This window comes from Equus przewalskii, chromosome 14, assembly GCF_037783145.1.
Source record: "Equus przewalskii isolate Varuska chromosome 14, EquPr2, whole genome shotgun sequence".
Taxonomy (NCBI): domain Eukaryota; kingdom Metazoa; phylum Chordata; class Mammalia; order Perissodactyla; family Equidae; genus Equus; species Equus przewalskii.
This window is the reverse complement of record NC_091844.1, coordinates 31148674-31173034: the sequence shown is the minus strand read 5'-3', so window position 1 is coordinate 31173034 and position 24361 is coordinate 31148674. Positions and strand designations below refer to the sequence as shown.

General features: G+C 45.1%; 1 protein-coding gene across 1 annotated transcript in view; it reads left to right on the top strand.

The window, feature by feature from the left end:
- The window catches only part of ATP6V1B1 (ATPase H+ transporting V1 subunit B1), a 28843-nt gene extending 14619 nt beyond the window's left edge, over positions 1-14224 (top strand). The window contains exons 3-14 of the mRNA XM_070573824.1: positions 5188-5286; positions 5486-5579; positions 6168-6245; positions 6821-6960; positions 7955-8056; positions 8697-8794; positions 9833-9956; positions 10188-10338; positions 10587-10669; positions 11516-11620; positions 11849-11978; positions 12086-14224. Of these exons, the coding sequence (XP_070429925.1) occupies positions 5188-5286; positions 5486-5579; positions 6168-6245; positions 6821-6960; positions 7955-8056; positions 8697-8794; positions 9833-9956; positions 10188-10338; positions 10587-10669; positions 11516-11620; positions 11849-11978; positions 12086-12249 (1368 nt within the window). The 3' untranslated portion in view covers positions 12250-14224. The remainder of the gene's footprint in view (positions 1-5187; positions 5287-5485; positions 5580-6167; positions 6246-6820; positions 6961-7954; positions 8057-8696; positions 8795-9832; positions 9957-10187; positions 10339-10586; positions 10670-11515; positions 11621-11848; positions 11979-12085) is intronic.
- The last annotated feature ends 10137 nt before the right edge of the window (positions 14225-24361 follow it).

The following is a 24361-nucleotide window of genomic DNA, read 5'->3' as shown; positions in this document are numbered from 1 at the left end:
TGGAATAATCCTATTTGGCCATACTTGTTTATTTATTTAATATCCTGCTTGATTTGACTGGCTAACAGGTTATGTATAATTTCTGCATCTATATTTATAAGAGAAATTGGTCTATAGTTTCTTTGGGGGGTACTAACTGTCTCAGATTTGGGGTGGGGGGGTTTCCAGTTTATGGTTCTGTTTCCTTCTAATCTTTATTTTCCATCCGTCTTATGACTTTGGCTGGTCCCTCCAGCACAAGGCTGAGTAGAGTGATGACACCAGGCATTGTTGTTTTGCCCCTAATTTTAAAGGGAATCTTTCATGCATTATACCATTGACTATGATATTTTCTGTAGGTTTTTTGAGGATACTTTGAGGTAAGGAATTTCCCTTTTATTCTCTGTTTTCAAAGAGTAGTTTTGTTCTTTGTTTTTCATTTCTAATAATGGATAGTTTTTTTAACTTTCTTTAAAATTTTTTTACTTGATCACAGTAAAAAATTTTCTAATCCTTTAATCCACTTATGAGATAAATTACTTTAGTAGATTTTCTAATATTAGACTCACCTTAAATTCCTGGAATACTCCCAGCTTGGTCTTCTTTATTTTTATTTGTGTGTGTGTTTATCTTCATTTTTTGTTTTTTAATTTTTTTCTTTTATTATTTGGTTTGTTTGTAACTTTGTCTTTTTTATACATTGCTGGATTTGGTATGCTAATATTTTGTTTAGGATTTTTGCATCTATATTCATGAGTGAGATTGCCTATAATTTTCCCATAATTATCTTATCTTGGTATCAAGGTTATGCTTGCCTCATAAAATGAATTAAAGACTATCACTTTTTTTCCAGTCTTTTGAAGAGCTTAAGTAAATTTTAAATTGTTCCTTGATTGTTAGAACTCACTGGTAAACTATTAGGGACTGGTGTTTGTGGAAAGATTTTAAATTATTCAATGTCTCAAGCATTACAGAACTCTTCTGATTTTCTATTTAGTTTTTAATTGTTTTTGGTTTGAGTTGTTTTCTACTAGGACTTTATTCATTTAATCTAAGTTCTGTAACATATTACATAAAATTGTTCATAATTCCTTTCTATTCTTTTTAATAATTTTTAAAATTATTAGCATAGCTAGTTTTGACTTTTTTAATCCAACAATTATTTATTCATGACTTTACTCTTTTCTTAATCAGTGTTGCCAAAGATTTGTCTGTTTTATTAGGCTCTTCAAAGAACCAATTTGGCTTTGTTGATCTTTTCCATTATATATATTTTTCTTCCTTAATGATTTCTGCTCTCTTGTTACTTCTTCTACTTTCCAGGAGTTGTAATGCTGTCCTTTTTCTAACTTCTAAGTTGCATACTTTTAAGCTTCCTCAACCTTTTTTCTTTTCTAATATAAGCATTTAAAGCTTTAAATGCATCACACACATGTTAATATATAATTTTTCCTTATTCTTTAGTGCCAAATGTTTTCGAATTCTGATCATAAATTCTTCTACATTTAGAATGCTTTTAAGTTTCCAAATGTATGAGGTTTTTCTCTCTTTTGTTATTGATTTCTAACTTACTTTGATTATGATCAGAAAGCATCGTCCCCCTCGATGTGTTCCACAGATCAAGGCTCGCAGTGATGCCTTTCATTCTTGTCTAGATAATCTGTCATTTCAGTTTTGTCCAAGGAGTAATTTAGAGAAGTACTTTAATTTCCCAGAATATTAGGAACTTCGGTGGGGGCAGGGGTGTCATCTTTTTATCATTTATTTTTATTGGGTTAAGGCTCTGATTTACTCCCTGAAGCAAATCAACAAGCTGGGAAGCAAGGTAGGGAGGCTGGGTGAAGACACCATCCTCGCCAGTTCCTCCCCTGGGAAGAGGTGCAGATACAGGACCCGGCGCTCTTGGTGCCGAGGACCAGGGTCAGTGGGGAGGGTGCTCTCTCTGCCCAGTCTCCCTGGCCCAGCTGGTAGCCTCCTCCAGATGTGGGTGAAGACTGAGAACCTGGCTCCGGGAGCATGCGCAGACAGCAAAGCTGGGGGACTCCCTGGGGGCCCACCAGCTGCTGGTGGTCCTGAAGGGAAAGCCTGGTCTTTTTTTAAAATTGAGTTCTAATTCACATCCCACAAACTTCACTCTTTTAAAGTGTACAGTTCAGTGGGTTTTAGTATATGTACAGAGGTGTGCAACCATCTCCACTATTTAATTCCAGAACACTTCCATCACCTCAGAAAGGAAACCCTGTACCTGTTAGCTGTCACCCTCAATCCTCCCTCTCCCCAACCCCAGCAAATACTAATCTGCTTTCTGTCTCAATGGATTTGACTATTCTGGACATTTCATGTCAATGGAATCATGCAATATGTGGTCTTTTGTGATCAACTTCTTTCATTTAGCATATTTTCAAGGTTCATCCATGTTATACCATGCATCAGTTCTTCTTTGCTTTTTATTATCAAACAACATGCCATTGTACGGATATATCACATTTCCTTTATCCATTCTTCAGTTGGTGGGCATTTGGTTTGTTGCCACTTTTTGGCTCGTATGAATAATGCTACTAGAACATTCATATACAAGTTTTTATGTTTTTATTTCTCTTGGATATATACCCGGGAGGGGAATTGCTAGGCCATATGGTAACTCTACATGAAACCTCTATAAAAAGGTTTAACCTTTTGAGGAACTGCTACACAGACTGTTTTCCAAAGTGGCTACATTATTTTACACTCCCAGCAGCAGTTTATGAGGGTTCCAATGTCTCCACATCCTCAACAACACTTGTTATCTTTTTTCTTTTTCTTGTTCTTTTTTTTTTTTTTTTTTTTTGCTGAAGAAGATTCGCCCTAAGCCAACATCTGCTGCCCATCTTTCTCTTTTTGTATGTGAGCCACCACCACAGCATGGCCACTGACAGATGAAGGGTGTAGGTCAGTACCTGGGAACTGAACCCACGCTGCTGAAGTGGAGCATGCCAAACTTAAACACTAGGCTACTGGGGCTGGCCAACACTTGTTATTATCTTTTTTATTACAGCCGTATTAGTGAGTGTGAAGTGGTATCTCACTGTGCTTTTTTGTTGTTGTTCCAGCAGTACTTTTTATGTACCTCCCAAAGGTCAGGCACCATGAGTTGCTCAAGATTAATAAGGTACCTGCCCTCATGGAGCTTACATTCTGGTTGGTGAAGGGAGACAATAAAAAAGTAAACAGAGGGGCTGGCCCCGTGGCCGAGTGGTTAAGTTCGTGCGCTCCGCTGCAGGCGGCCCAGTGTTTCCTTGGTTCGAATCCTGGGAGCGGACATGGCACTGCTCATCAAACCACGCTGAGGCAGTGTCCCACATGCCACAACTAGAAGGACCCACAACGAAGAATATACAACTATGTACCGGGGGGCTTTGGGGAGAACAAGGGAAAAATAAAATCTTAAAAAAAAAAAAAGTAAACAGAATTTGAAACACGATGCACATCTGAAAAAAATAAAAATTTTTTTAAAAAAACAAAGAAACAACCACAGCCTTTTAGAATGAGCTTTTTAAATGAAAGTTCACCTCTCAAAAAAAAAAAAGTAAACAATTAAATAGATGAGATTATTTCCGATACTGGTAATTTCTGTGAAGAAAATGAACTGGGTGATGAAACGAGAAGATTTGAGATGGGGAGATAGGGAGCGGCATTGTTCAGAGAAGTTCTCTTTAATATTTTTAAACGCAGTCTTATTTTTTAATTTTTTTATTGCAGTAACATTGGTTTATAACATTATATGAATTTTAGGTGTACACGGTTACACATTTCAGTTTCTGTGTAGATTACATCATGTTCACCACCCAAAGACTAATTACAATCCATCACCACACACGCGTGCCTAATCACCCATCCCTCCTCCCTCCTCCCTCCTCCCTCCTCTGGTAACCATCAATCCAATCTCTGTCTCTATGTGATTGTTGTTTTAATCTTCTACTTATGAGTGAGGTCATACAGCATTTGACTTTCTCCCTTTGACTTATGTCACTGAGCATAATGCCCTCAAGGTTCATCCATCTTGTCACAAATGGCCGGATTTCATTGTTTCTTATGGCTGAGCAGTATTCTATTGTGTATATATAACTGCATCTTTATCCATTCATCCCTTGATGGGTACTTAGGTTGCTTCCATGTCTTGGATATTGTGAATAATGCTGTGATGAACATAGGGTTGCATGTATCTTTATGCATTCATGTTTTTGTGTTTTTTGGGTAAATACCCAGCAGTGGAATAGCTGGATCATATGGTATTTCTATTCTTAATTTTCTGAGGAATCTCCATATTGTCTTCCCCAGTGGCTGCACCAGTGTGCACTCCCACCAGCAGTGTAGGAGGGTTCCCTTCTCTCCGCATCCTCTCCAACACTTGTTTCCTTCACTGTGCTTTTGATTTGCATTTCTCTAAGGACTGATGATGTTGAGCATCTGATGTGCTTATTGGCACATTTATATATCTTCTTTGGAGAAATGTCTATTCAGATACTTTGCCCATTTTTTACTTGGGTTATTTGCCTTTTTACTCTTGAGTTGTAGAAGTTCTTTATGTAGTCCAGATATTGGCCTGATTCCTTTTATTCCTGAAGCCTAGGAGGAAGACATGTGAATCAATCCCAGCTTCATGGCTAGGGACAGACTGCCCCTGGTACACAGGGACGTCTGGGAGCCAAGGAAAGCGCTTTGCCAGTGTGTTCACCATCTTCCCCCAGGGGCAGACACAACTGTGCTGTCCAGGAGAACTAAACAGCCATAATAGCTACTACATTCTACTGAGCTGTGACGAGCTGCTGGGCACCAGCTAGTGGCTTTCCATATATTATCTCATTTCCTCCCCACAGCAGCCCTGTGAAGTAGGTATTATCATTATTACCCCCATTTTAAAGATGAGGAAAGTAAGACTCAGGAACGTTAAGTAACTTCCACAAGGTCACACAGCTTCTAAGCATCAGAACTTCAATTCTAACCCCGGTCTTCCAGCTCTAAAGTCGGCACTCCTACCCATCCAGGTATACTGCCTCCCAAACAGAATGCAAGCATCCCACCTCCCAGACCCTCAAGTTCATTTCCAAGAGTGTTTGGGCACAACAGGGGAGATGGGAGCTAAAGACTGGATCAAGGAGGGGTGGGGAGGAGACAGGGACTTCACCTGTGGTCTCACTGGCACTCTGGGTTGCTCTCTCCTCCCACCAGTTTGCCCAGTATGCCGAGATCGTCAACTTCACCCTCCCCAATGGGACTCAGAGGAGCGGGCAAGTGCTTGAGGTGGCTGGCACCAAGGCCATTGTGCAGGTAAGTCAATGAGATGTTGGCTGGTGGAATAAATGAATGAACCCACAAAGTTCCCACACTATCTTATAAGCTGCAAAGACAAGAAATGTCCCACTTTTCTGAGAGCACCTTACCCAGAGCTGGGCAGAAATGGCAGAATGGGAGGCCCCATTCTCCCCAGCAAGCTCCTTATTAGAGTAACTAGCCTCTTGTCCCATAGGTGTTTGAAGGGACCTCTGGGATCGATGCCCAGAAGACCACCTGCGAATTCACAGGGGACATCCTACGGACTCCAGTGTCAGAGGACATGCTGGGTGAGGCACTGGGGTGGGGCGAGGGGTGCTCTTCTGTCCTTCCAGCCCGGCTTCCCTGACCAAGCACTTAGCACACTGCACTGTCGTTGCCTCTTTACACGTCTGCCTCCTCTGTGAGCTCTTTGAGGTCAGGGGTTGTGTCTTCTTTTCTCTTTGATCCTTGACCCCAGCACAGGGCCTGACATATAGCAGGTGTTCAATAAATGAGGAAGGCGGGTTCCATAAACTAGAGGCACAGCAGGTGCCATCTATTTGGGGTCAGGCTGAAATGGACTGCACGTCCCCTAATTTCCTCCCAAGATCTGCCATACCTGGCTGTCTCCTCTTTCCAGCCCTAAACCACCCCTCCCCCATTCAAGTCATGGTCCTGGGCCAAGATCTTGCCTGTAAAGGTTTCCAGGAGAGAAGGGAAGACCCTTTAAAGAGACAGTCACTGTATCCAGCTCTCTGGGGGCTGAGGGGGAGGGGGACACAGGGCAATCGGGACATGGGGGGCGGCGGGAGCTGGTGGTGGCATGGAGGGGGAGCAGCAGGGAGAGACACAGGGCTGGCCCTGAGCACCCTACAACACCCCTCGCCCACCCACAGGTCGGGTTTTCAATGGCTCCGGCAAACCCATTGACAAGGGGCCAGTGGTCATGGCAGAAGACTTCCTGGATATCAATGGTGAGTGACCAGGAGCTCTGGATGGCTTTCGGGAGCCAGCCTCTAACCATCTTCCCCACCCCCAGTCATCACCTCTGCCACCTTGCCCTTGGAAGCTCTGCCCCAGACACAGGCCAGGGGCAACTGCCCAGGGCTCACCCCCAGGGCTGCTCAGGCTAAGAGGTGGATCTCCCAGGTAAGAGGTCTCTGGGTCACCCTCAGGTCCTCCGAATCCCACACAGTACCTATAGATCTTGGAGAGGGCGCTGGTTCGGCCCACGGGGGCCAGCCTGAGCTCCCGCCTGCCTGCCACTTACAATGCACCAGGGCAGCGCTGTCCAAAGGGAGCGCTGACATGTGGCCATTTAAATACAAATGAATTCAAATAGAATAAAATTTCATTTGAAAACCACATTTCACGTGCTCAGTAGCCACATGTGACTAGGGCTACTGTGTTGGGCAGCGGAGTCAGAGCACATTTCTATCATCACAGAAAGTTCTGTTACACAGTGCCACTCTGGAGTCTGGGGCAGATTTGGGGGGCAGGTTTGGGGGGCAGAGAGAGACCTGAACCCTGGTCCATCATCACCTCCCAGGCCAGCCCATCAACCCCCACGACCGCATCTACCCCGAGGAGATGATTCAGACGGGCATCTCTCCCATCGATGTCATGAACAGCATTGCCCGTGGGCAGAAGATCCCCATCTTCTCAGCAGCCGGGCTTCCCCACAATGAGGTTAGGCCTGCAGGGGCCTGCAGACAGGGCCAGGTGGAAGGGACAGAGCTGAGGCCGGGGCTGGTGGGTGAGCAAGGAGGGGCGCCTGTGCAGAGCAGTCAGGGGCCGGCCCAGCTGGCACCATCAGCATTCAGACTGGCAGTTGTCCTCTGCTAGCTCAGGGACTCAGGGCTGCACAAGACCCCCTCATTGTCCCCAAGCAGGTCTTCAAGCCTCTGCCTGAGTGAGTGGTGCACTCCTTGGCTCACAAGAGAGCCCGTTGCTAGCCCCAGTATTGAGAGTCCTGCTCAGCCGGGCTGACAGCGCTGCCCACTGGTCCTTGTAATGGGCTTTCCTCCCTGCACCGGGTGAAGCCTTCTCATGCCGCCCCACAGCCATCTGAAGCCTCTCTTTGCAGACTCCCTGCCCCACTCCCACCACCAAGAGTGAACAGCCGGTTCTTCTCAGAGCAGCCAGGTGACAAGGTTTCTGGATGCTCCTCCCCTAACCAGCCACATAATGACCAATCCTGGATGTGTCCCAGTGCACCCTCGAAATAGTGGTTAGAGGGCATAGGCGTCCCCGCTCTCCCCCTGCACACGCACATCTGGACCTGTGTGACTGGCAGCTCCCCACCCTGCAGGCCTGCAGTTCTGCACTCAGATCACCCCCAGCGGCCTCAGGGAGGCACCGGGGGCGTGAAGGGCCAAACCACCCCAAACCCGTGCTGAGGCAATTGCTCTTTGGAACTGTTATTCTGCCCTGCTTCTCCTGACAGGCACCCTCAGCCCTTTAACAGCCACGGAATAGGGTGCCCCCCTCCCCAAAAGGCTGTAGGACCTGGGGCAGCCCTTTCACCTTTCAGGCCTTGGATCCTTCCCACCAGAGGCCCTGGCAGGAGGATGGACTGGACATTGCTCCATCCATCCTCCTCAGTGGTGCTCAGTGGGGTGGGCTCTGGGCTCTGGGCTCTGGTGCTGACATGCGCAACTCCCCCACCCCTGCTCCGCCCCAGATTGCCGCCCAGATCTGCCGCCAGGCTGGGCTGGTGAAGAAGTCCAAGGCTGTGCTGGACTATCACGACGACAACTTCGCCATCGTCTTTGCAGCCATGGGGGTAAGAGGGGCTGGGCAGATTGGCAAGTTCTGGAAGCCATGGACGGGCAGCCTTGTCTCCCTTGGCCCCTGGCATGGCCTGATCTGATGGGGGAGGCACAAGTCTTCTCCTTGGAAAGCGTCCCGGTCCAGGTCTGTCTGGTGGGAGAGGCAAGAGCATGACTAGAGGGGGTGTGGCAGGCTCAGTGACCAGGGCCGCGTGTCCCTTGAGCATCCCAAAGGCTATGGTACCTACAAGATGAGCCCAGCTTGGCCCGGAGGAGGGGGAAGCCAGAGAATTTGGGGAGACAAGACAGCTTCAGGAGGGGGATGCCAGGGGGCTCTGAGAAGGGCCCCAGGGGGGTATGGGAGTTTAGTGGGGAAGCAGCTGGCCAAGGTGGTGCAGATGGTACTGAGCAGAGTTCAGCCTGGAGTCTGAACCTCTCTTTGGGGGTCTGATGAGACCCTACTCAGGACTGGGCAGCAACCCCAGCCCCTGCCTTCTCAAGCCCCAGGGTCCCCCCAGTGACCATGGCATCTTCACCTCCAGTGACTGGTAGCCAGTCAGTTGATAGGCTTTACTGAGAAGAGATGGGAGGAACCCGGGTCCCCGCTCTCAGGCCTCTAGGCCCTGCCTCCAGCCCTCCCTGCTGTGTGTCCAGGTGAACATGGAGACAGCCAGATTCTTCAAGTCCGACTTCGAGCAGAACGGGACCATGGGGAATGTCTGCCTCTTCCTGAACTTGGCCAACGACCCAACGTGAGCCCTCCCCTGATGCCCATACCGCCCTCAGGCAGCAGGCCCTGTCCCCTTCCAAGATTCAGAGTACCACGGCTCAGGGGCATCCCAGAACTACAGCTACGGGCCAGAGCCGGGACAACAACCCCTTATTGTGCAGATGGGGAAGCTGAGATTGGGCACGGGGCAGGGACAGCCCACGGAGAGACAGAGGGAGCCAGGCCACCACCCCGCCTGCCACCTGCAGCCCCTCTGCTCTGCCCACAACCTGCGTCCAGCCACTGTCCAGAATCAGGGCTCCTCATCCTTAGGTCCCTTCCACAAAGTCACCCCTAAAGAGATATTTCCCTAAACCATTTGTTTAGAAAAACTCTATTTTAAAAGTTTAGAAAAAGTGAGTTTAAATCTGGGGATCAGGTGGATGAAAAAAAATTCTAATAAACTATCCTGGGTACTAAGAGTACTTAAAAACTAAGTAACAGAGCTCTGGGGGCCACGATGAGTCACCAAAGGAAAGACTCACAGGCACAGAGCCTGAGGACTGAGTAGCTGGAGCCAGAGGGACCGCCAGCCAGTGGCTGCGGGCCAGGGAGCGCGTGGACCGTGCAGACTGAGTATGCTTAGGAGCAGGGAGGAACAGCGAGGAAAGAATCCTGAGGACATGGAGGGAGAGTCTCCAGTGACCCGAGTGCAGGGTGCCCTGGTGAAGAGGGAGCTAGAGCAGACCCCACCTGGCTCTGAGATGCCACAGGTGGGCCACTGTCATCCTCACTAGACATGCCTGGCCCTGACTGTCCCACCCTCACCCAACTCCCCACCTGCCCCAGCCTCTGCCCCTTTCCTACCTTGAACAGTAGGAGGAGGGAGTGTCGTACTTGGCTGAGTGCCCACTCCCAGGAACCATCGCCCTGACCTGGGGGCTGGGAGCAGGGGCTCAGCATACCCACTCTGCTACTATGCACAGTACCAGCTTCCCAGTTCACTTTCCACTCAGCACTGGGGCTAAATGGAGCAGAGGCCTGGGCCTCCAGGCTCTCTCCACACTGGCCATACCTCCAGGGTCGAGCGGATCATCACCCCGCGCCTGGCGCTGACCACTGCTGAGTTCCTCGCTTACCAGTGTGAGAAGCACGTGCTGGTCATATTGACGGACATGAGTTCCTACGCAGAGGCCTTGCGGGAGGTGAGGTGGCCGGCAAGGGGTGTCAGGTTCATCCCTGCCTCTCCCTAGCCCCTGGACCCCAGAGCTCACACACCCAGGCCTGCCCCCACTCCCGTGAGCTCCAGGGAGCAGTAGCAGCCTGGCCATTCCTCTCCTGCCCCCCACGCACTTCTCACACGGTTGCTGACCCTCCCACTCACCCTTCCTGTGTCTGCCTCTCACCCTTTCTCCTACCCTATTGCCCTCGGACAGGTCTCGGCTGCTAGGGAAGAGGTGCCAGGGCGCCGAGGCTTCCCTGGATATATGTATACAGACCTGGCCACCATCTACGAGCGGGCGGGCCGCGTGGAAGGCCGGGGCGGATCCATCACTCAGATCCCCATCCTCACCATGCCCAATGATGGTGAGCTTCCTCACTGCCCACTACCTCCACAGCCCCCTGCCCTCTCTTCCCACCTGGACCCTTAAAGGGCCCATGCTTCTTTGCATAGATGTGCAGTGGCTCTGTTCCTCCATCAAGGTGGACACTATCCTTTTCTTGCCCCCGCTCCCAACCCCTATCACTCCAGTGAGGGGAATAGAACCCAGATGGCCCTGAGGGGGTGGAGACGTGGGCCCCATCTACACTGAGGCCAACGCATTTCCTTGTAGATATCACCCACCCGATCCCAGACCTGACGGGCTTCATCACAGAGGGACAGATCTACGTGGACAGACAGCTTCATAATAGACAGGTACTGTCCCCTCCATACCCACTTCCACCCCAAAGACACAGACTAACAGATGTCCCACCCCCACCCCCTGTGCTTTGTCTCTCTGTGAATTAGGAGGGGCCAGGCAAGGCTAACCCCAAACAAGAGATAACCCCCCTCCCTGGAAGACTGTGTGGTCCACAGACAGAAGGCAGGTCAGGGCAGAAGCCAGCCTACCTGGCTGTGGGACCTGGAGAAAATAATTTCATCTCTCTGATACTAGGTTTCCTCTTCTATAAAATAGGAACAATAATACTTATCACACAGTTGCATTGTGGAGGATAAAATAAGTTGGCATATAGAAAGCATCTAGCAGATAGTATATACTAAATAAATACCATTTCTCTTCCTTGCCAGTAGTTTGCTTTGGTGAACAGGAAACAAGGGTAACCGACACAAATAGATAGTGAATAATGTGCCAACGGGTTAGAAACTGTGTCTGTCCTATCTGAGGTTAAGGGCACCCCACGACCTTTTCTTCTTCGCTTGGCACGTTCTTTCTTTGCAGCTATTAACTATTAAGCTTCAACTTGGTTTTTGGCCAAATAATCAAAAGTTTTGAAATAGCAAGCCTTTCACTAAGGTCATGTCATCTCCCTTGATACTCTCCTGTCTAGGAGCACACCTGGGGACACCAGCATACCCAAGACCTAGAATCTGTGGGAGATGAATGAGAGCAGGGAGTGACCAGTGTCCTCTCTGTAGGACAAATGAGGACCAGTCTCCCGAGAACCAGTAGGGGGAGGGGAGAGAAGTAGCAGTGGGAAGAAAAGGAAAGTTCGGACCCTGCCTCTGCCACTCCCTTCTTCTGCTCCGCTCCCCCCCCAGATTTACCCCCCCATCAACGTGCTCCCTTCCCTGTCGCGGCTAATGAAGTCCGCCATCGGGGAGGGCATGACGAGAAAGGACCACGGAGATGTCTCCAACCAGCTGGTAAGAAGGAGAGGGCGCAGGGCTGGCGGGTAAGCTAGTTTCAGAAGCTGGAGGTTTGAGCCCTGTCTGGACCACGAGCTTTTCTCCTGGAAAAGTCGCTCCCCCAGAAAGGGGCCACGCACGGCCAGTTTGGGGGCCATTGGGCTCCAGTGGTAAGCCTGCGGTGACCGCCGACCCTCCCCCACCCCCCCCCCCCCGCCCCGTCCCCTCGCCCGTGTCTTCACCCAGTATGCCTGCTACGCCATCGGGAAGGACGTGCAGGCCATGAAGGCAGTGGTCGGGGAGGAGGCTCTCACTTCGGAGGATCTGCTCTATCTGGAATTCCTGCAGAAATTCGAGAAGAACTTCATCAACCAGGGTGAGGCGCTTTGGGGGCGTTAAGGCAGTAAGCCCCTTACCCCGCTATCACACACACACACACACACACACACACACACGCGCCTAACCCTCCCGCTCTGTCGCTAGGCCCCTACGAGAACCGCTCGGTGTTCGAGTCGCTGGACCTGGGCTGGAAGCTGTTGCGCATCTTCCCCAAAGAGATGCTGAAGCGCATCCCGCAGAGCGTGATTGATGAGTTCTACTCCCGCGAGGGGGCGCCACAGGACCTCATGTCGGACACCGCGCTCTAGCCCGCCTGCAGCCTGGCCCGCGAACGCGGTCCCGGGACTCTGCGCTCCGCGTCCAAGTCTACGCGCCCCTCCCCATCCGCCGTGGTCGCACTCACCCGAACCAACTGCTTCCGCGCCCACCTGCAGCCCCCCGACGGCTACGGGTTGGGGCTCCCACGCTCCATCCCCCGCCCTGGATTCCCGGCAGTGGGAAAGAACAAAAGGTGGTTCCGTCTGTATTCTATTTGGCTCTGACAGGAGCGTTTGAATTTTTATTTTAAAAGCCCCCAAAATAAGAAGTAACTGAGATGAAGTATTTGTCTTATGTGAAAACAAGATTAACAAAACACTGATAATTGTTAAAGCTGGGAGTGATGGATACATGAGGTTCATTAAACTATTCTCTCCACTTTAAAAAAACAGTCACATTAGTATCTTAACAACTGACAATAGAATTCCTCTTAGGGAGATATTTATCTTTGTTAAGAAATATTTTGATAGATTTCTTGGGTGGAACCTCAGCTCAGGGGCCATAAAAAGGACAATGAAGGCCACAAGAGAAGTGTCTGATTATAAACGGCTCTGCCTGAGAGATGCTGGGGAGGTATTTGGTTTGCTCCAGACAGGAAGGGAGGGCAGTTGCTGGGAAGATGGCCTGAGGGACACGGGTGGGGGGTGCAGAAGGCTGAGGAAAGGCCTCCCCAGTTAAGAAATGGGTGAAGAGCGTCCTAAAACCCAGGATACCTAATGTTCGTTGGAAAGCTGCCTGCTCTTCTGTAATGTCATCCCCTCCCTCTGCTCTGCCCCATCTCCAGTGCAGTCACCACTGCTTCTTAAGAGGCAGTGCAGGGCGGGAGGACAAGACTTCAGCAAAGGGCCGAGTTCCATTTCTGGGTCAATGCGTTGTGGAACCAGGCCAGAATTCTTGGATCAAGAGGTGATACCAAAGGAGGCCCACGAATAAAATTCCCATCCCCGAGCCAATTTGCAGTCATTTTAGGGAAAGCTTTTGGGTGTCCACAGGGCATAGAGTTGTTTTTATTTAATAACAGCTTTATTGAAATATAATTCACATACCATACAATTCACCTATTTATAATTGTAAAAGTCAACAGTTTTTAGCATATTCACAGAGTTGTGCAACCTTCACCAAAATCAATTTTAGGACATTTTCGTTACCTCAAAAAGAAACCTTGCACCCCTGGCCATCACCCCTTAAACCCCTCTTCTGCCTCTTCCCCAGCCCTAGGCAACCACTAATCTTCTTTCTCTCTCTATAGTTTTGCCTATTTGGACATTTCATATAAATGGAATCATATAATATGTGGTCTTTTGTGTCTGGCTTCTTTCATAGTGTTTTCAAGGTTCATCCATGTCATCGCATGTGTCAGTACTTCATTCTCTGTATTGCCAAATACTATTTCACAGTATGAATATACCACCTTTGGTTTATCCATTCTTCAGTTTGTGGACATGTGGTTGTTTCCACTTCTGGGCTATTATGAAGAATGCTGCTGTGAACATTCATGGTTTTCTGTGGACTAAGTTTTCATTTCTCTTGGGTATCCCAAGGAGTGAAAATCCTGGGGTCAGATGGTAGCTCTCTTTAACCTTTTGAGGAACTGCCAGACAACAAAGCCACTTCCCAAGTGGCTACACCATTTTATATTCCCATCTGCAGTGGATGAGGGTTCCAGTGTCTCCACATCCTCAACAACACTTATTATCAGACTTTTTGATAATAGCCATCCTGGTAGGTGTGAAATAATATCTCCTTGTGGTTTTGATTTGCATTTCCCTGATGACTAATGATGTTGAGCATCTTTTCATGTGCTTATTGGCCATCTGTACATCTCCTTTGGAGAAATGTCTATTCAGAAATGATTCTTCACCCATTTTTAAATTGGGTTATTTATCTTTTTATTGTTGAATTTTAAGAGTTTTCTATATTTTCTAGACACAAATCTTTAATCAATACATGCAAATATTTTCTTTCATTCTGTTGGTTGTCTTTTCACTTTTTTGATGGTGGTTTTGAAGCATGAAAGTTTTAAATTTTTATTATGGCTAGTTTATCTGGCTTTTTCCTTTGTTTCTTTTGGTGTCATGTCTAAGAACCCATTGCCTAATCTAAGGTCACAAAGATTTATGCTTATAAGTTTTTTCTAAGAGTTTTATGGTTTTAGCTTTTACATTTAGAGTTCATTTTTGTTATGGTATGAAGCGGGGTCCAAATTCATTCTTTTGCATGTGGACATTCAGTTGTCCCAGTACCATTTGTTGAAAAGACTGTTCTCTCCCACACTGAATTATCTTAGTACTGTTGTCAAAAATTCTAATGTGAGGGGCTTTTTTTCTGGATTCCAAATCTATCCCATGGATCTATATGTCTACCCTTATGCCAGTACCACACTTTCTTAATTATTCTAGCTTTGTAGTAACTTTTGAATTTGAGAAGTAGGAGTCCTCCCACATTTTCAAGGTTGTTTTAGTTATTCTAGATCCCTTGAATTTCTATATAAATTTTAGGATCAGTTTGTCAATTTCTGCAAAAACGACAGCTTGAATTATGATGAAGATTGCATTAAATCTGTAGATCAATTTGGGACTTATTAGTATCTTAACAATCTTAAGTCTTTTGATCCATGCACATGGAATATCTTTCTATTTATTTAGGTCCTTAATTTCTTTTCAAGTTTTTTACTTTTCAGAGAATAAGGTTTGCACTTCTTTTGTTAAGTTTATTTCTAGATATTTTATTCTTTTTGATACCATTATAAATGGAATTGTTTTCTTAATTTCATTTTCTGATTATTCTTTGCTAATCTATAGAAATACAATTGACTTTTGTATATTGATCTTGTGTTCTGCAGCCTTGCTGAACTCATTTATTAGTTCTAATAGGTTTTTAGTGGATTCCTTAAGATTTTCAATATACGTGAGCATGTCATCTGTAGAGATAGCTTGACTTCTTTCTGTCAAATCTGGATGCCTTTCATTTCATTTTCTTGCCTCATTTCCCTCGCTAGAGCCTTCAGTACAATGTTGAACAGAAGTGGCAAGAGTGAACATCCTTGTCTGTTCCTGATTTTAAAGGGAAATCACTCAGTCTTTCACCATTAAGTATGATGTTAGCTGTGGATTTTTCATAACTACCTCTTATCAAATTGAGGAAGTTCATTCTCTTCCAAATTTGTTTGCTTTCAAGTTTTGTTTGTTTATTTTTTTCCAAGTTTGACTGCTTATCATAAAGAGGTGCAGGATTTTGTCAAATGCTCTTTCTGTGTCTATTAAGATGATAATGGGTTTTTGTTCTTTAGTCTATTGATATGGTGTTTTATATTAATTGACTTTCAGATGTTAACTCAATCTTGCATTCCTAGGATAAATTCCACTTTGTCATAGTGTACAATCTTTTTATATTGTCAATCGATTATGAAGTAAACTCTGGTAAAACTTAAAACAAAAGGAAGTTTATTCGGGGTTTGTTAGGACTACAGCCTGGGAAGCACAGATTCAAGTAGCCCTTGAATTGTGTTCTGGCCATTGGAGGGGGAAGGAAGGTTTTATAGTCATGGCTAACAAAGGCAAAGAAAATAAAGGAGGAAGGTATGTCTTTTATCAGATTCCAGGCACAAGGTAATCATCAGAGTGAGAGTCAGTGGAAACAAGCCAGTAAACTTAGGAATGTGGGAGGTGACTCTGACAGGAACAGTCTCTGCCCCGATAATCTCATCTTCTTTGAGAAGACTTGCAGACTCATTTCAGGCAGTTAATGAGCTCAAAAGTTCATCCTGAAGGAGAAATTTGTTCCTCTCCTCTTCATGTCTGCTTGGCTCCATTTTGGTGCCTTAACATGAGAGACTCCATCTTTTTTCAATTCCACAATATGTTACTGGATTCTGTTTGGTAGTGTTTTGTCAAAGATTTTTGCCTCTAAATTCACAAGAGATATTGGTCCATAGGATTTTTTTCCCCTTGCAATGTCTCTGTCTGATTTGGGTATCAGGGTAATACTAGCCTCATAAAATAAGTTGGAATCGTTCATTCTTCTATTTTTTTGGGTGGGTGGTGGGAGTAGGGAGAGAAGAGTCTGTATATAATTGGTACTGATTCTTCTTTAAATATTTGATAGAATTCATCAAACATCTAGGCCTGGGCTTTTCTTTGTGAGTAGATTGGGATTTTTATTTCAGTTATTATTACTAATTGAATTTCTTTGTTATAGATCTATCCATATTTTCTATTTACTTCAGAGTCCATTTTAGTAATTTGTTTCCTTCTAAGAATTTGTCTATTTTACCTAAATTATGTAAATTTTTGGAAAAGAATTGATCATAGTATTCCCCTATAATCTTTTTATTTCTGTAAGGTCTGTAGTAATGTCCCCTCTTTAATTAATGTTTTAGTAATTTGAATCTTCTCTCTTTTTTCCTTGGTCAGTCTAGTTAAAGATTTGCCAATTTTGTTGACCTCTTCCAAGAACCAATTTTTACTTTTGTTAATTTTCTCTATTGTTTTTCTATTTTCTATCATTAATTTTCACTCTAATCTTTATTATTTCCTTCCTTCTACTTGCTTTGGGTTTAGTTTGCTCTTCTTTTTCCATTGTGAGGGTAGAATTTTAGGTTATTTATCTGAGACTTTTCTTCTTTTTCAACATGGCATTTATAGCTATAAATAGTCCTCTAGGTACTGCTTTAGCCACCCCCAATAAATTTTGGTATGTTGTGGCTTTGTTTTCATTCATCTCAAAGTATTTTCTAATTGCCCTTGTGATTTCTTCTTTGACTCATTTGTTATTTAGGAGTGTGTTGCTTAATTTCCATATATTTGTGAATTTCCCAAGTTTCTTTCTGTTATTGATTTCTAATTTCACTCCAATGTAATCAGAGAATATACTTTGTGTGATTTCTATTTTTTTAACTTTAGCGAGGCTTCTTTTATGGGCTTTGCTTTTTGTCTATATTGCAGAATGTTCCATGTACACTTGAGAAGAATGTGTATTTGCTGTTGTTGGGTGGAGAGTACTATAGATGTCTGTTAGGTGGAGTTGATTTACAGTGTTGTTCAAATCTTCTTTTTCCTTGATGTACTTCCGCCTAGTTGTTATATCCATTATTGAATGTGGGGTATTGAATTCTCCAATTATTATTGTTGTCTGCTTCTTCTTTCAATTCTGTCAGTTTTTGCTTCCTATATTTTGGGGCTCTGTTGTTAGTACATGTCTGTTTATAATTGCTATATTTTTCTGATGGATTGACCCTGTTGTTATTACAAAATGTCACACTTTACCTCTAGTTACAGTTTTTTGTGTTAAAGTCTATCTGTCTGATGGTATAAGCACTCCAGCCGTCTTACGTTTGCTATTTGCAAAATATAGCTTTTCCCATTCTTTAACTTTCAACCTATTTGTACCTTTGAATCTAAAGTATATCTCCTGTAGATAGCATGTAGTTGGATCTTGATTTGTATCCAGTTTGGCCATCTCTGCCTTTTGATTGGAGTGTTAAATCCATTCACATTGAATGTTATTATTGATATGGTAAGATGCACATCTGCCATTTTCCTTTTCATTTGCTGTATGTGGCATGTCTTCTTTTGTTCCTCTATCCCTCCTTTAAGACTTTCTTTTGCATCAAGTGAATCTTTTGTAGTGTAACATATTAATTCCTTTAACAATGTTTTTCACTCTAGGTTTGAATTATTTTCTTCGTGGGTCCTCTAGGGCTTACCATATACATCTTACCTTAGCAGAATCTATTTCAGATTTATACAAACTTAACTCCAGGGAGATAGATACAGAAACATTACTCCTATATATCTCTATTCTCTCTTCCAGTTTTTTTTTTTTTTTGTGCTAGTGTTATACTACTACATCTGTATATGTAACCTATAAAACAACACTTTGTTATAATTATTGTTTTATGTAATCTTCTATCCTTTAGAGAAGTTGAGAAGGAAAAGAAGTATATGTTTATGGATTTTGTTATACTAATCTTCTGATTTATCATTTCTGGTTCTTTACGTTTGTTCCTGTGGATTCAAGTTACCATCTGGTGTTATTTTCTTACTCCAATACAGCTTTGCTCCCACCCACTTCCTTTGTGTTGTTATTGTCAAATATGTTATATTTCTATATGTTATAGGCCCAATAATACACTTATATGCATTTTGTTTTATATAATTTCTTTTTAAATCAGTTAAGAGAGGAAAAGAGAAGGAATATACATTTGTATTATCTTTTATAATTACACAATTACCTTTACCAGTGCTCTTTGAGATTTTTCTTTCTTTTGTTTCTGTTTTGCAAGGATTCAATTATGGCATAGGGTCACTTGCTTTTAGCCTCAGGATCTCAATTTAGTAATTCTTGTAAGGCAGGGCTGGAAGCAACAAATTCTCTCAGTTTTTGTTTGTCAGGCAATGTCTTTATTTTGTCTTCACTTTTGAAAGATAGTTTTACTGGATACAAGATTCTTGGTTGATTGTTTTTTTCTTTCAGCATTTGGATATGTCATCCCACTGCGTTATAGCCTTATTATTTCTGATGAGAAGTCAGCTGTTAGTCTTATTGGGGTTCCCTGGTATGTGATGAGTCATTTTTCTCTTGCTACTTTCAAAATTTTTTCATAGTCTTCAGCATTTTTAGTATGATTTCTTGGGTGTGGATCTGTTTGTCTTTTCCTACTTTGAGTTTGTTGAGCTTCTTAGACATGTAGATTAATCTTTTTCAGCCATTACTTCAAGTATTTTTTCTGCTCCTTTCTCTTACTTCTCCTTCTGGTACTCCCATTTTGTGTATGTTGGTGTGCCTAATGATGTCCCATATATTTTTTTGAGGCTCTGTTCTTTTTTCTCCATTCTTTTTTACCTCTGTTCTTTGCATTGTAGAATCTCTAGTGACCTATCTTAAAGTTTGCTGATTCTGTCATCTGAAAGTTCAAATCTACTGTTGAGAATTTCTAGTGAATTTTTTCTTTCAGTTATTGTATTTTTCAATTCCAGAATTTTGACTTGGTTCTTTTTAAAAAAATAATTTCTCTTTATTAACATTCTTTATTTCATGAGACATTGTCATACCTTCTTTTACTTCTTTTTAGCATGGTTTCCTTTAGTTCCTTGAACATATTTATAATGGTTGCTTTGAAGTCTTGGTTTGTTAAATCTGATATCCAGGCCCTTTCACAGACAGTTTCTATTGCCTGCTTTTTTTCCTGCTTATGGGTCACACTTTTCTGTTTCTTTGTATGACTCTCAATTTTTTTGTTGTTGAAAACTGGACTTTTTAGGTAATATAGCAACTGTGGATACTGATTTCTTCACCCCTTCTCCAGGGTTTTGTTGTTGTTTGCTTACTTATTTGTTTCGTGATTTGGGTGGACTATTTTAGTGAAGTCTTTTCCTCCCTCAATGTGAAGGCTCTGCCATGATTGCTTAGAGGATGCAGCCCTGGGCATGTGCATGGTCACTCTGGGATGATAGAATTAGCAGGACTCTCTTAGACTGTCTCTTTTCCTGATCTCTCTGTGAAACTGCATACCTCTGCTCGTATCATACCCAACTTTTAGGCTCTACTAATTGAGCTTACTGCTCTATTTTCAACAATGCCCTAGGGCATAAATTGTTCCAGGGTCTGATGCAATTAAATTTGGATCCCTTGTGGAAGTAGTCTTGAAGTCAGTCTTTGAGATTTGTTCTGACCCAAAGAGGGCTCTTCTAAGCTCTTTTTCCCTGTTTCTCTCTGGTAAACTGGCTGGCCTACAGTTTAGCTTGTTGTTTTTAATTGCTTATCACCAAAATTGCCTCTTAAGATTGAATGTCCCCACATTCTGTTCCAAATAAAGTCAGTTCCTCTGGTGCGAGCTTCGGAGCTCTCAGTCTATAGACTGACTGGGAATAATCTCTGAGTATCTATTGTGGAGCTGAGGGCAGGGACTATGGCTCACATCTCTCAGAGTGACATCCTGCTTTATGTGCAGGTGTGGGGCAGGCGTGGTACCCTCTGGTCCACTCAGTTTGCCTCTCCTAACGTGGAACCTGTACCATGAGCAAGTAAGTTGGGACAAGGGTGATCAGACCTCCAATATTCTCAGGCTGCCATGCTTCTACTCTGTGAGTGGGGGCAGGGTAGAAGAAGGGAGTCCCCAGACTCTTGGGTGCATTCACCAGGAATTCAGCCTCTACAAGTTGGAGCTGAGGGGGAAGTGATGATTAGAAATGCTGGCAGCCTGCTGCTCCCAGTGAGATACTAGATCTCTTGACCATGAGCTAAGGGGAAAGGGAACACCATTTTCTTGGCCACACCCACCTGGATCAGAACTTCAGTCATTGCTCTGAGATGGGGAGGGAGGCAGTGGGTTGTGGCTTAAGTGCCACAGACTCTCACTCTTCTTACTGAGATTTAGTAGATGTTCTTGAATAAATGTTTCTTCATTTGCTATATGCCCTTAGGAAAATTTCCGGAGATCTGAACAGTTGGTTTGTAAAATAATTTTTACCAGTTATGGCTGTTTCCTGGGGAGCAGGTCTGCAGAGCTCCTCATGCCACCATTCCAGAAGTGGAAGTTGGGCATAGTGATTTGAGACAAACTTATTCCAGGTCTCACAGTCCAAGAGACATTGGAATTTCATTTTAGATCCCTTTTGGGATCACCTGAATTAAGCATGATACTCAGATGCTAGTCTGATTAAATAATCTCCTTGGAACTGAGAGCCTCATGGTAGCTGCCAATCTGTGAGACACTCGGTAGACAGGAGCAGACATCAGCCCAGCTAGCATTCTACTGGTCCTTTGGGATTGCTCTGAGGCTGAAGAAAAGGACCCATCCAGATTTGGCACACTCATTGAGAGTCCTGGGGGGAGCAGAAGGAAATTCCCACATAACTTGGAAGTCTGGTATAAGAGATATGACTTGTTCTCTGCGGTTCCTCTCCTATGCAGACTCCATCTGCACCCCCACAATGTGGTGGAACCCAGAAACTGTCTTTCTCCAAACCTGGTCTCAAGAGGCAGGTATTCTCTCTCCCACCTGTTGGGACCTGCCTTTCAAGCTTCCTTTCTCCTCCAGATGAGAGGGTCTACCCCATCCAGGTAGCATTATTCCTCCCCCTACAACTACAAATGGACACCCCAGGATCCTAACATAAAAGTCAGTCATTCTTATTTCCTACTCCCTTACTACCATGGCCAGAACCCAGACCTGCCACTCAAGGATTTCAGCTGCTTGCAGCTAAGATCCCCTGTCCTGCTACCATCCTCAGGAGACATGCTAGGCCCTGCCAGACCACAGTGTCAGCCTCCCCCGACCCTAGTCCATGTGAGGGTGTGCCCCTAGTCAAACAAACTGGTCCCAGCACTCAAAGCATAATTCTTTAGTTTCACTTACCTGGCCATTTTCCTGGGGGTGCACACCAACCCATGGAAGGACAGCTCAGGAACAGGTTCCAGCATCCCCAGGGGCTTCAGGGTGCCCTGGACCACAAAGTTCCTTTCAGGGACCACCTCACTGGTCCCAATTATTTGTTCCTACAGAGGATTTAACCTCAGGAGCTTTTAACTAGCCAGGTTTTAGTTGAAAGTGATGGAAACTCAATCCAAAAGAGCTTAACTTCAAAAGGATCTTGAGGTGGTTAGAGAACAGGGATGAGGAGCTGGAGTGTGGACACAGGCTCTGAGGTCCTGCCTCCACTGCTCTCTGGGTGTGCCTCCTCTCTTGCCTGGGGGCAGTAGAAACCAATTGCTCAGGAGCCATATCCTTGCCATCCCTTTCCAAAGAGGACATTAACTCTTTCTCTGGGCATTTTCTGCTGTCTGCCCTCCCCATGGTCTCGCTTCCGTTGTTCCACCAGGCACTCTCTGTCTGCTGAGCTGCATGGCTCTGGCTCCGGCCAAGGGGTCTTTAGGGAGAGGCATCCTCTCTTCCCAAGGACTCTGCTCTGTTCCTGTATCCTGCCTCACTCTAGTGACGCCCCTTCCTCAGGATCACCTGCAGCCTCTTGCCTCCCCGGGAAGAGGACTGAGGCAGGAATGACTGCACATGAGAATCACCCAGTGAACTTTACGAAATGCCAATGGCCAGGCTCCAAACCAGATCAGTTCATCTGAATCCGTAGGCATAAGTCCCCTGCATTGGTGTTTTTCCCCCAAGTGATTCTAATATAGTACAGCCAGCGTTGCAGCCACTAGTATAGAGACCTCGAGATAACCCAGGTGAAGATAATGAGGGTGAACTTGAAGAGGTCCTGAGACCCACTCTCCAACCCCAACACACACATAGAGTCTTATCGTTAGGCTCCTAATAATACCCTAGAAGCAACAGCCCACAGAATCCTGCAGCTGCCAGGAAATCCTCAAACTTTGTCCTTGAAAAGCATGATCACTTTATCTTAATTTGAAGCCAGTTGCTAAGGCCACACCTGGGGCACAGAGCCAGTAGGCTTTGCTGGTTTTTAAGGTGCTTGGGAGGGGTGCTGACTTCCACTGGGGGTGGGAGGCAAGTGCGCTGCAGAGGAGGCTCCCTTGGAAATGGGGAGAGGTGCCTCTGGGTGGAGAATCTGCACTTCTGTCCCTCTCTGCAGGTCACAGTGGTCTTAAGAGACCCTCCCCCTCCTTCTTAGATTTTCCCAGGGGAAATGCCTGGAATGTTGGGGCTCAGTGGGGAGAAGGTGGTTAGAAGTAGGCGGTGTGGTCAGTCATGCCTGGGGCCTCAGTAGCCCTCTGATAAGTTGGAGGGCATTCCCCCTGAGAAGGGGTGAGACGTGGATGGTTCAGTAACACTGATTCAAGCAATGTTACCGCTTGGCTACTGTATACTACAAAAGTTAAAAGGCCAACTGAGGAAAATATGGACAACAAATATACATAAAGGTTACTATGTTAATAAGTTTTACAAGTCAATAAGAAACACATTAAGACCCTCAAAGAACAATGAATAAATAGATAATTCCCAGAAAAGAAAAACACTGATAATTGTTTTGCTAGTAATCAAAGAGTCAAATTAGAACACCATTTCTACTACCGAAGTAGCAAATATTTATTTAAAATCATAATATCCAGTGCCGGTGAGGGTTCGAATAGTTCCTCTTTTAATAATTGCAAATTTGTAGATAGCACTTACTCATGTTACTCAGCCCGGTCCCACTGCTCACATCCCTTCCCTCCTTGTGAAATGTGAGAATAAAGGAAAACCTCCTTTAGAATGGAGTCAGGAAGCCCTAAAGGGGGCGCACTCACGCATGTGCCACTCGTTGCAGCCTGCAGAACCCGCAGGAAGAAGGAAGAAACAGGATCTGTTTGTATGGGTTTGTATAAAATTCTCTCCGTCTCCACTTCTTATCCGTGATGATGGGAATGTTACTTTTCTTCTAGTGCAAGGGAGGACCTTTCTCACGTGGGAATTTGATCTGCTTTTAAGAAAAGGAAGGAAGATCCCTCTCTGTCGTAGCAACACTCACTAACCTCCACTCGCAACCAATAAGACGCTGCCACAACCTCGAACTCTTGTTCTTCTCCAGTGAACTTTTATTCAAAACTACCCTCCCCATGGGCGACCCCGGGGCGGAAGGGTTAAGTTGGCGTGCTCTGCTTCGGTGGCCCGGGGTTCCCTGGCTCAGATCCTGGACGCGGACATGGCACCGCTCATCAAGCCATATTGTGGTGGCATCCCACGTAGAAGAACTAGAATGACCTACAACTGGGATATACAACTATGTCTTGGGGCTTTGGGGAGAAAAAGAGAGAGAGTGAGAGGAAGATTGGCAACAGATGTTAGCTCAGGGCCAATCTTCCTCACCAAGAAGAAAGAAAGAAGAGGGGGGGAGAAAGAGAGAGAGAGGGAGAAAGAAAGAGAGAGAGGGGGGGAGAAAGAGAGAGAGAAAGAAAGAAAAAAAGAAAGAAAGAAAAAGAAAAAAGTATACTTAAAAAAAAAAAACTACCCTCCCCATTTTGCGCCTAAAACCTAAACCTAAGAAAACCTTCCCTTTGTCTCTTAGGACTTGCACGTGGTTCACCATAGTTTGCTTGTCCTAAATTTCAATTTCTCTGCTGTTCCGGAATAAACGCATTCTTTTTTGGAGCTTGCCTCACTTTACCTAAGTTGACAGAAGTACTATAATCCCCATTTTGCAGATG